The 13,724-nt window shown below is 57.1% G+C and overlaps 1 protein-coding gene across 1 annotated transcript; it reads right to left on the bottom strand.

Moving 5' to 3' along the window:
- Window positions 1-1,689: 1,689 nt before the first annotated feature.
- On the bottom strand, window positions 1,690-13,394 carry NPTX2 (neuronal pentraxin 2). The gene is made up of 5 exons (XM_023655275.2): window positions 12,788-13,394; window positions 10,980-11,196; window positions 5,966-6,210; window positions 4,080-4,259; window positions 1,690-3,138 (listed from the first exon to the last, which is right to left on the bottom strand). Exons 1-5 carry the CDS (start codon window positions 13,208-13,210, stop codon window positions 2,911-2,913), a joined length of 1,293 nt encoding a protein of 430 aa, XP_023511043.2. The 5' UTR covers window positions 13,211-13,394; the 3' UTR covers window positions 1,690-2,910.
- Between the last annotated feature and the right edge of the window lie 330 nt (window positions 13,395-13,724).

Below are 13,724 nucleotides of genomic sequence, written 5' to 3'. Positions count from 1 at the left end.
CAAGCTCAGAACTACCTTAAGGCCTTCACAGCAGCTGTTCCCTCTGCCTGGGGGGGGGGGGGGGGGCGGGGGGTCCTCCCAAAGTTAGCTCCCTCCATTCAATCAGGTTCCAGCTTAAATGTGACCCCCCAGGAAGTAGTTCTCAGTTACTCCCTATCACATCATTAGGATTTTTCTTGTTTAATATTCACCGTCTATTCACACTCCCCAATGGAATTAATCTCCATTTATTGGCTATCTCACTCACCATTGTATCTCCAGTGCCTACAACAGTGACTGACACATCATAGGTGCCCAAAATACTTGTTGAGTGAATAGAATGAATGGTAATACCCGTGCTCAACAGGAAGACCTCTTCCAAGACCTTCCACATAAGAAGAGCTAGTGCTGGAGTACCCTGAGGCTGTAAAGGATCCTGGTCTGCCTTTGCCATCAACAGCAACTTGGTCCCAGGCTGCCTTTGAGTTAGCTGCGTTTTATCACTTTTCAATTCACTTATCAATGATCATCCAGCTACAGTTTCCATAGCAACCCTCAACCAACCAGAATATTCCATCATCCAGGACACCACCCCACCCTTCTTAGAGCACCCAGTTCACTATCAAGGTGTTCTCCAGCCTCAAGAAAAGGGTAAGGTCTTGGGTGGGGAAACTGAAGCCATGGGTCTCCTTCAGATGGGAGACTCACTGAATTTCATGGGTAATTCTTCCTTCTGCTCTTACGTCAGGAAGGCCCAACTTCCAACAGAAGGACCACCGTGCAGCAATGATAAGGAGAGATGGGTAGTTTCATCTTCCCACATCAGGTCAACAAGGACATCTTTGGTCCCATGTTCTGGGTTCAAAGCTCCTCCAATTGCAGGGAGGAAGTTATCTGGCTCAGCAGGGGTTCCCAAGCCCCAATGAAAAGGCACATTCCTGGAAGAGGCAGTACCAGGGAATCAAGTAGAGCAAGCTCAGTGCCGGGCATGGGTATGAAATAAGGAAACCCCGCAGCACCCTTCAAGGGGAGATCTGAGCAGCTGGTGTTTTCATCATGAAGGAGACTCAAAATGAACTGCTCTCCACCTGGTCTCAGACTTTGGATTCCAAAGACCCCCAAGCAGGGAATCTGGCCTAATTTCATCTTTGACCCAACACTAATGACAGTCAGTTCCTGCAAAGATATAATTCACGACATTGAAAATGGACTGTAGGAAGCTCAGTGACCCACTGATCTTGGTTTTAGAGGTTACAGCTTCCATTGTGGCCACAGCATCAAGTACACCTGGCAGATGGTGTCATTTGGTCCCAAGATTAGACTCTGTTCCCTTCAAATAACAGAAATGCAAACATGGCTAACTGGGAAGGGGACAGAGTTATACTCTGCTACTCCCAAGGCAGAGTAAAGATACAGAGATGTGAAGTGGTGGTGAGAGGGGAGTACCTCACATTTGTAGCGATGGAGAGACTATCAACACACCTGCCTGGGCCAGGTGGGCACACAGAGGTGGCTCTGGGGGGACACAGTGGCACTAGGCCCTCAGAGCTGAAGACCAGAAGGCACGGGTGGGTGGGAGGGGGCAGTGGGAGGGGCAGGGCCTTCAGAGCCACAGGCCAGCTTCGATCCCAGCCCCACCCTTTCCCGGCTGTATGATTTGGAAGTCACTGTTTAATTGCTCCCCTGACATGGAGGAAACAGACACCGGGGCATCTTCCAGTGCACTTTAATCAAAATTCCATCATCAGAAGAGTTCCTGTAGCACACAATGTGAGGATGGGCATGTCAACTTCGTCTACAAATGCAATTTCCACAGATTTGCACTTCGAACATGTATGAAAAATAAAATATATAATATTTAGTTTTATAAATTTCCCCACTTCATCACTTTATCTTTAAAATAAATGACTACCTCTGTCCAACAGATTAAGCAGCCTGGAGTCACCGAGCAGATGTCAGCCAAATGACATCCATTTCCTGAAAGAGTTCTGGGGGAAATACTTGAGACAGTCAAATGCTTACAGGAATCAACAGGAATTAAAACTAGCACGTTCCTCACAGTGGGGCGAGACATCAAACACGGGAGGCTGCTAATGGCTGCTCTTTTCTGTTGGGAAAAAGAAATCTCCCAAACCAGACCGAATGGCTGTGAAACCTGCAAATGAACTTTTGGCACCAGTGGAGAGAAGGGGCCTTTCGAAGCTGCCCCCAGTGATGATTCTGCCAAAGCATCGGTCTCAGGGAGAGGGGACAGAGGGGGAAGGACAGCTGCCATGGCCCTTCTCCATTCTGAATGCCCCCCTCAGTCCCCTCTCCGGGGCCACGGACGCCCCCTCCACCTTGAAGAAGGCGGGGCATGGTCTGGGCAGCCTGCCCTCCTCCTCAAGCTCAAGAGTTCTTCAGACGGAAAGATTCACAGCATAGAGAATACCAAGAGAAGGGTCCTTCTGCAGGGAGGGGTGGGGGCAGCTCTGCTGTGTGCTCAGTGGACAGCAGGATGTACTCAACACACAAGGGACACGGCCACTCCAGAGGGATGGCTGCACAGCCTTTAAAGGGGACGGACAGAAGGCGCACATGAAACACCAAGGAGCCGAGAGGGCAGGCAGGGCTGGGGTGCACTAGCATTTACAGGGGTTCCGAACAGGGCCTCAAGGACTATAAGGCCCCCATGGCAGGAATTCAGATCTTGGTCCACCTGTGGCTCAGGGCTTCTTCCCCCCAAAAACACAACAAAATCTTGGTAAGGAACAAATAAGCCGGTGACAAATGCTGCCACGGAGGGAGCCTCAGTCTCAGAGATGCCCTGGGAACGGGCTTTGGGGCCGCAGCCCGTTCTAGCAGGAAGTTTCCACAGTTTAACTGGGAGTAAGGGGCCCTGCGCTTCCAACAGGAACAGCTCGACCCCGGCCTCCAGGACAGAGAAGGCGGCTACAAGTCAAGGAGACGCTCCTCACAGGTCTCCACAGGCCACTTGGAAGCCCCCCCAAACACGTCGACGTTGTTGTCCACCCAGGGGATGATGTTGCCCGGCATGTTTGTGGAGCAGTTGGCGATGTTGACGATTTCTTGCGCACGAAGGACGCGGTCCCATATGTTGAACTGGCTGAGCTCCCCCACAAACGCCTGTGTGGCATCAAACCTGCCCCCAACGGTGTCCTGGGAAAAGGGGACAGAACCGCATCAGTGCAGGTTCAAAAGCACGTCAGCAAATTCTCCGGGCGTGTGAACGGCTTCGGGGAAAGGGGGCCAGCTCGGGAGGGAGGTGGGTGGGGAGGCTGGTGCTGGGGCGCGTTTTCCTGACTCCCCTCAACTCTGACCGCACTTCCTGACCACTGATTCCAGCAGGTTCTGGGGCTCCAGGGCACGTCAGGCCCGGGGGAGATGGCTTCACTCAAACCATCCCATTTTACACAGGGGAAACTGGGCTACGTCGGGAGACACTGCCCAAGGTCCCAGAGTGAAGACTAGCCCCCTCCCAGGGGAGAAGTAATACGGAAGTGAGAGGGCCAGGGAGGAACTCCGAGAACCAGGTGCCTACTCCCTCAAACACAGACTGAACGGTCAGCACTCATCTGCCCCGGAGCAGCCAGCCAGCCTGCATTTCCTCTCTCCCAAATGGCGAGTTTCCTGAGGGCGGCCTCCAAGGTCTTGCTCTTTCCTCCCCATGTTCCCCCCCCCCCCGAGGCATTCCTAAAGAGCTCCTTGCCTGGGGATCCCAGTGGAGACCCTGAGCCAGCAGCAACTGGAAGACGCCATACCAGCCCCCAGCATCCTGAGTCAATACCATGCCGAGCGGGAGAGACGACTTGGGGTCGTACATGACCCCATGACCCCAGGGACACCCTGATCACTTGTGACAGACTGGACTCCATTCTGGAATCTGTCTGAACCCACCACACCAACCTGGTCCCTGCCAGGAAGTGCAGGCCATGTCCCCACCCCCATATCCTCAGCCCACAAGACAGCATGATCTGGGCTGGTCACCATGCAATGGTGGTCAGGTTCAGCAGACAGACAGCTGGGCAGAGGGGGAGGGGGTGGCCTTGTGCCCCTTGGCTGGCCAGCACACTCTCGTCTTGCACCCTGCCTACACCCACCTGCTCCTGCCCGAGGATGAGCACACCCCCCGGCTTGATGGGGTGCCAAGGGGCCAGGTTCTCCCCGGTGCCGAGCTTCTCCCCATCCTGGAAAGCCTCCCACATGCCATCCCGCGTCGTCCAGGTGACACAGATGTGGTGCCACTTGCCGTCACTGACAAACAGGGGCAGCTGTGCGACCTGTGGGAGGCAACGTGCAGGTGAGAAACCTCTGCGGGCTTTCCAGAAGTCTGATTGGGGGACTGGAGGCCCCGGGACCCACGGCTGCTCCCATCACAGGGGGTCCCTCCCGGTCTCCCCTTCTCTGCTCCATAGGTAACATGCCTGGCCCCGGCCCCCTCAGAGAGTCCCTCGGGGCTGGTGGGGGGAGATGCCATGTGTACGACACAGATGCTCAAGAGGAAAGGGGCAGTCTGGGTACAAGCCCCCGACCCCAGGTTCTCAAGTGGACACCTTGCACCCAGCTCGGCTGGGGCTCCAGGACACTGTGCAGACCAAGTAGGTGTGAGGGACAGCCCTCCCCAAGCCGGCCCTGAGCGCCCCAGGCTGGAGCACACGAAGAGAAGTCAGACCTCTGCAGGGCCAACTTTGCAAAAGAGTCACCCCAGTGTCTCTATTCTGCAAGCAAGGGCCCAGCTGCCATTGCGGCCCTCGGGGATCCATGTGTGTGCATGTCCTCCCGTGCAGAGGACCAAACACCTAAAGTTAAGTGGGAGTGTGTGTGGGGGTGCACAGAGAACCGGAGGGAGGGCGTTTCAGACCGGCGCCCGTGTACTAGCCATCCTGGGGGGCCCCCACGCCCATGCACCGACAGTCCTGGGGGCCCTCGGTGCAGCTGACTGCCAACCTCCTGTTGTTACTGCTGGTGTCCTGGCAACTGGGCGCTCCCTCCCAGGAATTGGTTGTTTAGAGACGTCTAACCAGAGAGGAAAACAAGGCCCTTGCCCTGCTGTGTCCATGTCCAAGGGCATTATTTAGAACAATTAATCCCCAGCTCAGGGACGTGGCCACTGCTGGGAGGAGCCCGGCAGGCAGATTCAGATTCCACAGCGTTTCCCGCTTACACCCACCCCACCCAGGGCCACTCGTGAAGACACACGGAGGGGCTCGGGCAGCCTTCAAGGAGGATGTGAGGTGGCGCTTCTGGCCGGGTCGTGTCTGACTTGAGAATGAAAGTTCCCGTGGGGCCCCGGGAGGATCCCGCGGCCGCCCAGAGCCGATCTCTCCAGGAGGCCACGCTCCTGAAGGTCGAAACCAGCTCGTCTACAAAAAAGGGACATTTACTCTGGAAAGGGAACAAATCGGTGGTTGCCATGGGCTGGAGCCAGGGCAGCCGTTGACTATGAAGGTGGGGGCAAATTTGGGGAGGGGGGGATGAAACTGTCCTATATTTTAATTGTGATGGTTACACAACTACATGCATTTGTCAAACTGGCCAAACCGTAGAATAAAAAGTGTACAGTTTACTGTACATAAATTGTATCCCAATAAACTCCTCCCAAAAGATATGCTGACGAGAAGTAGCATACACTCAGAGAGAGAGGAGACAGATACACAAACACAGACAGACACACATACACACACCCTACCCTAATGGGTGCGGCCCTCACTGCCTGGCCTAAGGGCCAATGACAATTCAGGCTGGCATGCAGAGACCCCAGCTCATTCTGCTCCTTCCACCACCCCTGTGCCCGGACCCTCAGCTGCTTCTTGGCCAGACTCACAACTTTGATCTCCACAAGCTGCAGCTGCCTCCCCGTGGCCCCTGGGAGTGGGACCGAGTCACTTTGCAGTGACTAGGAGCCAGCTGTTGGACCCCCTGCAACCTCCCCATCTTTCTCTGTCGCCGCCATGCCGGGGAGGGTGGCCGTCCGAGCAGGCCTCACCTTGTCGTTGATGAGCAGCTCGATGGGGTTGTTGCCCCACTCGATCAGCACGATCTCGTTGGCCTGTCCGGGCACCGCGTAAGAGAACGGGGTGCCGATGCCCGGCGAGGCGCTGGAGCGCAGCCACAGGCAGATGGTGAATGCGAACAGTTCGGGCAGCGTCTTCTTGATCTTGCCGTACAGGTAGTTAGTGCGGAGAGGGAGAGACACTTTGAATGCATCAGGGGTCTTGAACGCACTGTTGCCTGGGGGGGGGGGTGGGAGAGAGGCCAGCAGCGTGTTAGCCCACCGGCTCCCCCTCTCCAGGGGGGCCCAGAGTGACAGCTCACCTGGACTGCCCCCAAGTCGCTCTCCAGCAGTGGTGCACCAGCTACCAGCCAGCCACCATTCAAAGACCCGAAACCCCAGCAGTAAACAAGAGCATCCTGGCCCTTGGAAGCTTGAGGAAGAGGGCAGGGGCAGGCTGGATGTGATTTCCGCTGTTCCTTGAGATCTTGGCCCCCTCGGTTCCATCAGGAAGGGTGGGGTCAGGGACCCACTGGGCTTGGAGGCCGGAGGTTGCACAGGGCCCCAGGCACTCAAGAGAAGCTTGACAAGCCAAGAAGCCCGTGTCTCTTCTCACAGCAACGAATCACCACGGCTGTGGTCAAGGATCAGGCACCCACGTCTTGACACTGCAGCTTAACTCAGAAGTGGCCTTTGGGGGACAGCCCTGACATGAACTACTTCGCTCACGATCTGCTGTGTCCTCCTCAAAAGAAGATAGTGTTTATTGACCTTTTCCTGAAGTTCTGGACCAGTGGGTGGCAGAGAATTGCAGGGGGGGTCCCTCCCCACTGAGGCTAACACATCCGCCCAGAGCCTTGACCCTTTGGGGCCTGCCTGGCACTGGTAAGGATCACCATGGCTGTCCCCACGTAAACGGCACTTCCAGAATCTTTGAAAACGATTGGTACTCCTAAACGAGTCTAAGTAATTTTCAATACAGTTTTGATTTAAGCTCAAAATTAACAACAACAATGAAAACAAACACACACAGAAGGCAGGGCCCCTATGTGGTCATCCCAGATTCAAAGTCTCCCCGGCACGACCCGATTCCATGAGCTGTCAAGGCAAAAGCTGCCCTCTTATTCGGGGACCAGACGCTGCCGGGGAAGGAGCCTAAACACCCTTGACTCACTCAACAAATATTTATTAAGCACCCACGAGGGCCAGATGGTCTCCACTGTGGTGAAGACAGGCTCTCCAGACCCGGAACCAACGCAGCCCAACTGCCTGTGTCACCACCGGACTAACTCTGTCCCCGTTTCGCCCCTTCTGCAGAACAGGAACCAAACGGCTGGGCCTTTCTCCACCTCGATCCCCCAAACTCCTCTTCTGTCACAGTAAATATTCAGAGAGGGAAGCCATGGTTCATGCCAATCTGAGGAAGACGTTCTGCAACGAAAGCATCACCCTCTCGGCCTCTCTGGAACAGAAAGCACAGAAACACTAGAATCTGGGCTGCACACACAGCAGGATCTCCTCCTATCTGCCATGGCGCAGTCTTGCCGGTCCATCCTCACCTCCCAAGGCAGGGCACCCTCAACACAGGCTGTGGAGCTGCAGGGCGCTGGGCGGGGGCTGGGAAGAGCTGATGGCTGCCGGGGGTGCCCAGGACACGGTGTATTCTGGGACTGACCCCACGTTAGGCTGGAGCAAAACCGAGAAAACCAAAAAGCCGCAGCTCCCCGATTTTGCAGCTTGCACAGAGTGCCGAGGCTCAGAGAAGTGAGGTGACTTCCCCCAGGCCACACAGCCAGTGAATGCCAGAGCAGGCACTGGAAGTCCCTCTCTCCCCTACACGTCGCCACTCGTATTTAACCCGAAAATGAGCAGGCTCTTCAGTAGGGCACGATTACTAATAAAGAGAAATGGCTTCTCTCCTTGCAGGTGGGCATGTGGCTGATTTAATAAGGCTCCGCGTGTTGGTAATACTGTTAGCTGGGTGACAACAGATAGGTTTAATTAGAGCTGGGAGAGGCGAGGAACAGAAGAGGGGGGGCCCATCCCCTGAAGCTGGTGCCCTCTATTTATATAAAACAGCTTGGAGGTTCAGAGGAAACTTAGTTAAAACCAATTAAGGAATTAAAAGGCCTGACCAATAAATCAGAGGCTGCAGGAGGCAGACAAGCTGAGGATGGGGCAGCTGGGGCCAAAGAGAGACGGGTTCGGTCTCCTCAGTGGCAACGTTTTCTTCAGCTCCGAGCTGGGCCGGGCCTGGAGTCAGGAGGCCCCTGCAGATGGGCATGTCTCACAGCAAAGAGGATGAGCATCCTTGGGCCCCAGGCAACAGGAGCATCCGCGTGCAGGGTTGGCCTCTCACCACTGGGCTCCGGGGAGCCTCCTGTCCAGCAGGGCCGGAGCCCACAGGCTGTTCCAGGCTGCAGCCTGCACGACTCTGGCCCTCTGGGGCCACCACCAACTTCAACTCCAGCTCTGCGATCTGCTGGCCACGTGCATGCAGGTGTCCCTTAGCTCTCTGACTCAGCCTCTCCTCTATAACTAAACCCTACCTCACAGGGTTGTTGCAGGGCTTACGGAAGACACAGAATGTGGAACTCACAGCCCAGCGTCTGGCCCAGAACAGGCACTTAATGAGCAGAGGAGGATGAACCGAATGCCAGAGTCCCCCAGAGTCCCCCATGGTGTGTGGCTGACATACGTCTCCTCTGGGCTCGGCTGGATGCTTCTAGGAACAGAGTGTGTTTTCCACTCATGGTACATTTGGGGGCTGGGAGTTCACATTTCCCTTTATGCTTCTCACAAACAGAGCACATCAACTCAGAACTGCCCAGAAGACAATCGGTCAGCCAATGACCACTTTCCTCAAAGACTCATTCCACAATGGGGTGGAGCACACAGAAGATTCTAGAGTTCTCGTGGTGGTCAAAAGGCAGCAGACCATTAACAGCTTAGCTGCTCCTCGGTGCCAGGTCCTGGGGGATCTGCAAGAATGGCCAGCTGGGGGCCTTGCCCTGTGGGGCTGACCTCCACGTGAGCTCCGAGGGCTTTCCGTGGAACCTGCACATCAAGAGCGTGGTGCCAGAATCAGGCTAGAGATGGGAGGGACAGTCACAAAGTGGCAGCTCCTGGGTGGCCACAGTTATGATGAAGGACCTTAGAGGGAGCCAAGCGACACCCACAAAAAGCTGCCTGGAGTCAGAACAGAGATGGGAGGGGCGGGATTACGGGACTATTGCTGCTCACCAGCTGGTGGCCCAGGCCCCACCTCGGCCACCTCTCTCCAAATGACACACCTCTGGCCACGAGCCTCCGAGCACTGTTCTCCTCTGTGAAATGGGTATAACGAAGTCCTACCTCACAGGGGTGACATGCTCAGCACACCGCTGGCACTGCTCCATGCCCTAACTCAGCAGGCTTTTATCGACCCACCTCCTTGTAGCAACTTGGCCACCATGCCAAGTGAGGGGTACAGCCACGGAGGTCTCTGGCAGAGCCCTCCTCTCATTCTACAGCTGCCCCCTTCGAGATACTAACCAACCATAGTGAGCCCATTCCACAGCCCTGCCTGTCCCCAGGTTCCACTGGGGGTGAGGCTGGGGCACGGAAAGGCAAGCCGCCCTGCCCTCGGATCCCACACTGCCTTCCTCTCCTGTCCTGCGAGAAAGGCCAACGTTGCAGCTGCTCTGCCTTCGGGGGAGCCCCTCGAGACCAAACGAGTTTCCTGAGGTCCCCCGGGAATGCAGGTGGGGCAGAGGACACTTTTTCAGAAACCCAAGAATCTCGAGTCTAACAGGTAAGCCACACCCACCCTTTTCTGAGAAGGGTAAGGAAGAAAGGAATGAGTTTTTGGGAGAAAGAGAACAGGAAAAGGAGGAAGCAGACCTGTGCCTCCTGGGACGCTGCCGTAAAACGGACCGGAAACACCATCCCTTGGTCTACCCCACCTGGCCCTCCTGAGCCAATGTCAAGAAAAGAGTAACTGGACGTTCTCCTATCAATTCATGGAATTAAGTAACGGAAAACCGCCTTTGTCAGATTAGCGCAACTGAAAAGCTTATAATCCCATATCACCACCAGCAAACCTAAAACCTCACCCCCCTAGTCCACCGGCAGCTTGGGGGTTGAAAATGCAATCTGAATGACCTAGGGCCCTCGAACCCTCCCTTCCTGTCTCCTGTGGGAGAAACTTACCCACCAAAGGGTGAGCAGAGGAGAGAACGATACACGGAACCTGCTGCAAGGACCAGCCGAGAAGGGAACAGAAACGCCCAAGTGGCAGGAGGTGGGGGACTAGGTGATTTGTCCAAGCTGGTTCCGAGAGCACTGGCTTTTCCGTGGATAATGCCAGTGGGGCCGGGGCGTGGGGCTAACTCCTGAGATGACCATCATCAAGGCTCCCTTCTTATTTGCTCAACCCACCTCCATGTAGCGCCCCCATCACGTGCTGACATCCCAGCCTGACTATAAGTGATGAAAACCAGGCCCCTCCCAGCAGCAGCCGGCCCCTTCAGTCTCCGCCGAGTGTCTCCGGCAATGTGCCCACGTCTGCTAAGCCAGCCTGACTGCGGGGGAGCAGCTCTCACCCTCTGGGCACCATGGGAGATGATGCAGGGTTGCAAAAGCAACAGTTTCTCGGAGAGACAGGGAAGGGAGGCGTGGACTGCTGCCAGAATGGGAGAGAATCAGGTGGCCTTCTGCCTCCAGGACAGGTAGGTTCAGAGGTGACGGAAGAGCAGCCGCAGAGCCCCCGACCCAGTGAACCTGGGAGCAGAGCTGCGTGCAAGAGTCAGCAGGAGGGTGTCTGGAAGTGACCACTCCCTCAAGGGCCCAAGCACCCTCATCTGTACTCGGGCAAGACAGCCGGGGGCTGCCCCCTCTCTGTCTGCTCCCCCCTTGCTCTGAGCCCAGCTCCCCCTGCACCACAGCCAAGACAGAGCCAAGACAGCTGGGTGGGGGGGCCCGGAGGGACATCAGCCAGAGGGCGACAGAGAAACAAGGAAGCACTCACCGCGCTCCAGCTCCGTCACCCTCTGCAGGAGGGCGTTCAGGGCGCTCTCGGTCTTCTGGCGGTGAGCCGAGGTCTCATTGTGGAGCAGGGACTTCTCGTCCTCCAGCTCGGCCACCTTGTGCAGCAGCTGCCTCTCCAGCTCGGCGAGCCGCCGCTGGAGCATCTCTCGGAAGTCGCTGGGCAGCGCAGCGTTCGATACGTTCACTCGGAGCTGGTGCTTTCGGTCCGGGGGAGGGGACACAGAGGAAGAAATATTAAGCCCAGTTAACAAGAAACTGTCAAATGCAGCCCTCACGACCCCACCACACAGGGAGACGCTTCCAAAAGCAGAGAATTAAATCGTGCCAGTGGCACGAAGGGGAGCATTTCACTGATGCTTTTTTTTCTTTTTTGTGTGGAAAGGATTTCGAAGTCAGACAAGAATTACTTTGCTGCCATATGTGAAACTTATGAATCTCATTTTCCCCTCTCAGAAAGCTGTTTTTCTCCTCTTGCTAAAAAGTCAAAATTTTAACCAACATCCATCATTCTTGGGTAAAGACCAAAACACAGCTAGAATTTTAAAAAAAAAGTTAATCAAATGTGATTCAAAGCTAATGAGTTTTCAGCCCCCAAGTTCCAGTATGACACAAAGGTAAATAACTATGCTCGCAGAGATGTTACTGGAAAATAAGAACTCTAAAACATGGCCATTCTGAATTCCAGGAATCTTTGCTTTTAAATACTGTTTCTAAATCCTCACTTTCTTTATCTTTTACTTCTCTACCATCATGTGGCTCTCAAGGCTGCCTGTAGCTACCCAGCCACGGTCCTTGGCCAGCTATTTGCCCCTCTATGTTCCAAATTGGCAAATGCAGTTAATAGGATCTGCCTCCCAGGATTGTCGCAGGGGTTAAAATTAGATAATATGCCTGGTGCATATTTAGTGTTGCAGAAATGTTAGCTGTTTTTAATCAGAATGAATCACGGGATAGACAGATGCTGGAAATACTGTATTTAGCCATCATGCCACAGGAAATCCTCAAATAATTTTGCAATAATTACCACCTGTAATTGAAACCCAGTTTTGCTAATAAGTATTTTGGCAAACGTGTAACAGAAACGTCCACACTTCTTAAATAGAGTGGAAAGTAAAGATGGAAATTACAGGGAGATTTCTCTCGTAAAGTTCCAAACTACAAACACCTTGCAAGAGAACGGCATGAGGTCCCTTCCCCTAAAGCAATCGGGAAGGGCACCTTAGAACCGCGCAATTCGCGGGGCAGAGCGTCTTTGAAGTTAACAAGGTTTCCTCCTAGGCGCGTTCTGGTGCGGCCGGGACCCGCCCCCGCTCGCCCCCCGCCGAGACCCCCGGGCCTCCCGGCTCAAGTCCAGCCGGACCAGATTTATAAAAGGAAACATCGGACGCCCGGGGCAGCTGACTTCACGCGGCAGCCAGCCTCACGTCACCGGGCACAGCCTCGGGGAGCGCGTCCGGCTCGGGGAGACTCGGAGATTTGCAAGAAGAGAGGACAGGCTGTCCCATGGCGCTGGCCGGGACCTCGGGAAGCGAAGGGCCGCACAGTGGGCAGTCCCGGCGCGCGGGGAATTGAACCCTTTCCTTCCAGAAGGGGGCGGGGGTGCGAACCACGCAAGTAAGTTTCCGAGCAGGAGCGAGAAACCCCTGACCCCAAACCTAGCTCTCCCCGCGTCCGATCGCGCCCGGGCGGCCGTGTCCCGCACATCCTCGCGGGCAGGACCACGCGCCCCTCCTCTGCCCCGCGCCTCGGGGACGTCCCCTCTCCCCCAGGACCCCCGCGCCCCGCTACCTCGAGGCTCTCCAGGCGGTCCTTGAGGGTCTGCAGCGAGCGGCTGAGCTGCTCCACGACGTGGCCTGGGTCCCGCGGCAGGTCGCCCATCGTGTCCTTGCCCGCGGCCCGGCCCGGCGCCTTGCCGCCCGCCAGCCCCTCGCAGCGCGCCAGCTTGCCCGTGAGCTCGCGGATGGCCTCGCGCTGCGCGCCCAGCGTCTCCTTCTGCTGCACGACGGTCTCGCGCAGCTGCAGCACCGCGGCCCGCAGCTCCTCCTCGGGGCTCAGCGCGCCGCCCTGCATGGGCATCGCGGGCAGCGGGCAGCCGGCGCGCGCCGCCTCCGGGGGCAGCGCCGTGCACACGAAGCGGCTGCCGGGCGAGGGGCCGTCCTGGGCCCCGGCGGCCACGGCGAGCGCCACGCCGGCGGCCAGCAGCGCCAGCATCCCGTCGCCGTCGCGCTCACTCCAGCATCGGCGGGCGGGCGGGCGCCGTCGGGGCGCGCGGCGGGCTGCTGCCGAGCGCGTCACTCGAAGGCAGCGGCAGCGGGACCCCCTCGGAGCCGCCCCTTCGTGCAGCCAGCACGCTCCGCCCGGCGCGGCGCTCTGGCCGGGCCCGGCCCGCGCGCCCTTTCTTAAGCTGGGGGGAGGGGGGGCCGGCGCGTGGGGCGCGGCGCCGCGGGCTCTGATTGGCCCGGCCGGGCGTGCGTCAGCGCGGGGGGCGGGGCGGGGGCGCCTCTCCAGGCGCGGCGGGCTGGCGGGCGGGCGCGTGGGCCGGAGCCGGGGGCGCGAGCTCGGGGCCCGGGGCCCCTACGAAGGGGGTGCTGCGGCACAAAGCGCCCCGGGTGCCTTTAGGAGCCTCGGCCCGCGTGTCCAGGCGCCCCTCGGGCCCAGCGAGGACGCGGGCGTCGCGGGGGACCCCACTGCATAAGGAAGGAAAGCAAGGAGAAGCCCCAGGCGG

The sequence above is a fragment of the Equus caballus genome, chromosome 13 (assembly GCF_041296265.1).
Source record: "Equus caballus isolate H_3958 breed thoroughbred chromosome 13, TB-T2T, whole genome shotgun sequence".
Lineage (NCBI taxonomy): Eukaryota > Metazoa > Chordata > Mammalia > Perissodactyla > Equidae > Equus > Equus caballus.
The sequence above is the reverse complement of the archived record's forward strand: the minus strand, read 5'-3'. Positions and strand labels throughout refer to the sequence as shown.

Excerpts from the sequence above, each read along its gene's own strand:
- NPTX2 (XM_023655275.2), bottom strand. The coding sequence starts at position 13,210 with ATGCTGGCGCTGCTGGCCGCCGGCGTGGCGCTCGCCGTGGCCGCCGGG. Across the intron at positions 6,211-10,979 it reads GGTGACGGAGCTGGAGCGCG|GCAACAGTGCGTTCAAGACC; the intron begins GTGAGTGCTTCC and ends CCCCCCCCCCAG. Across the intron at positions 4,260-5,965 it reads AGCTGCTCATCAACGACAAG|GTCGCACAGCTGCCCCTGTT; the intron begins GTGAGGCCTGCT and ends TGCCTCCCACAG.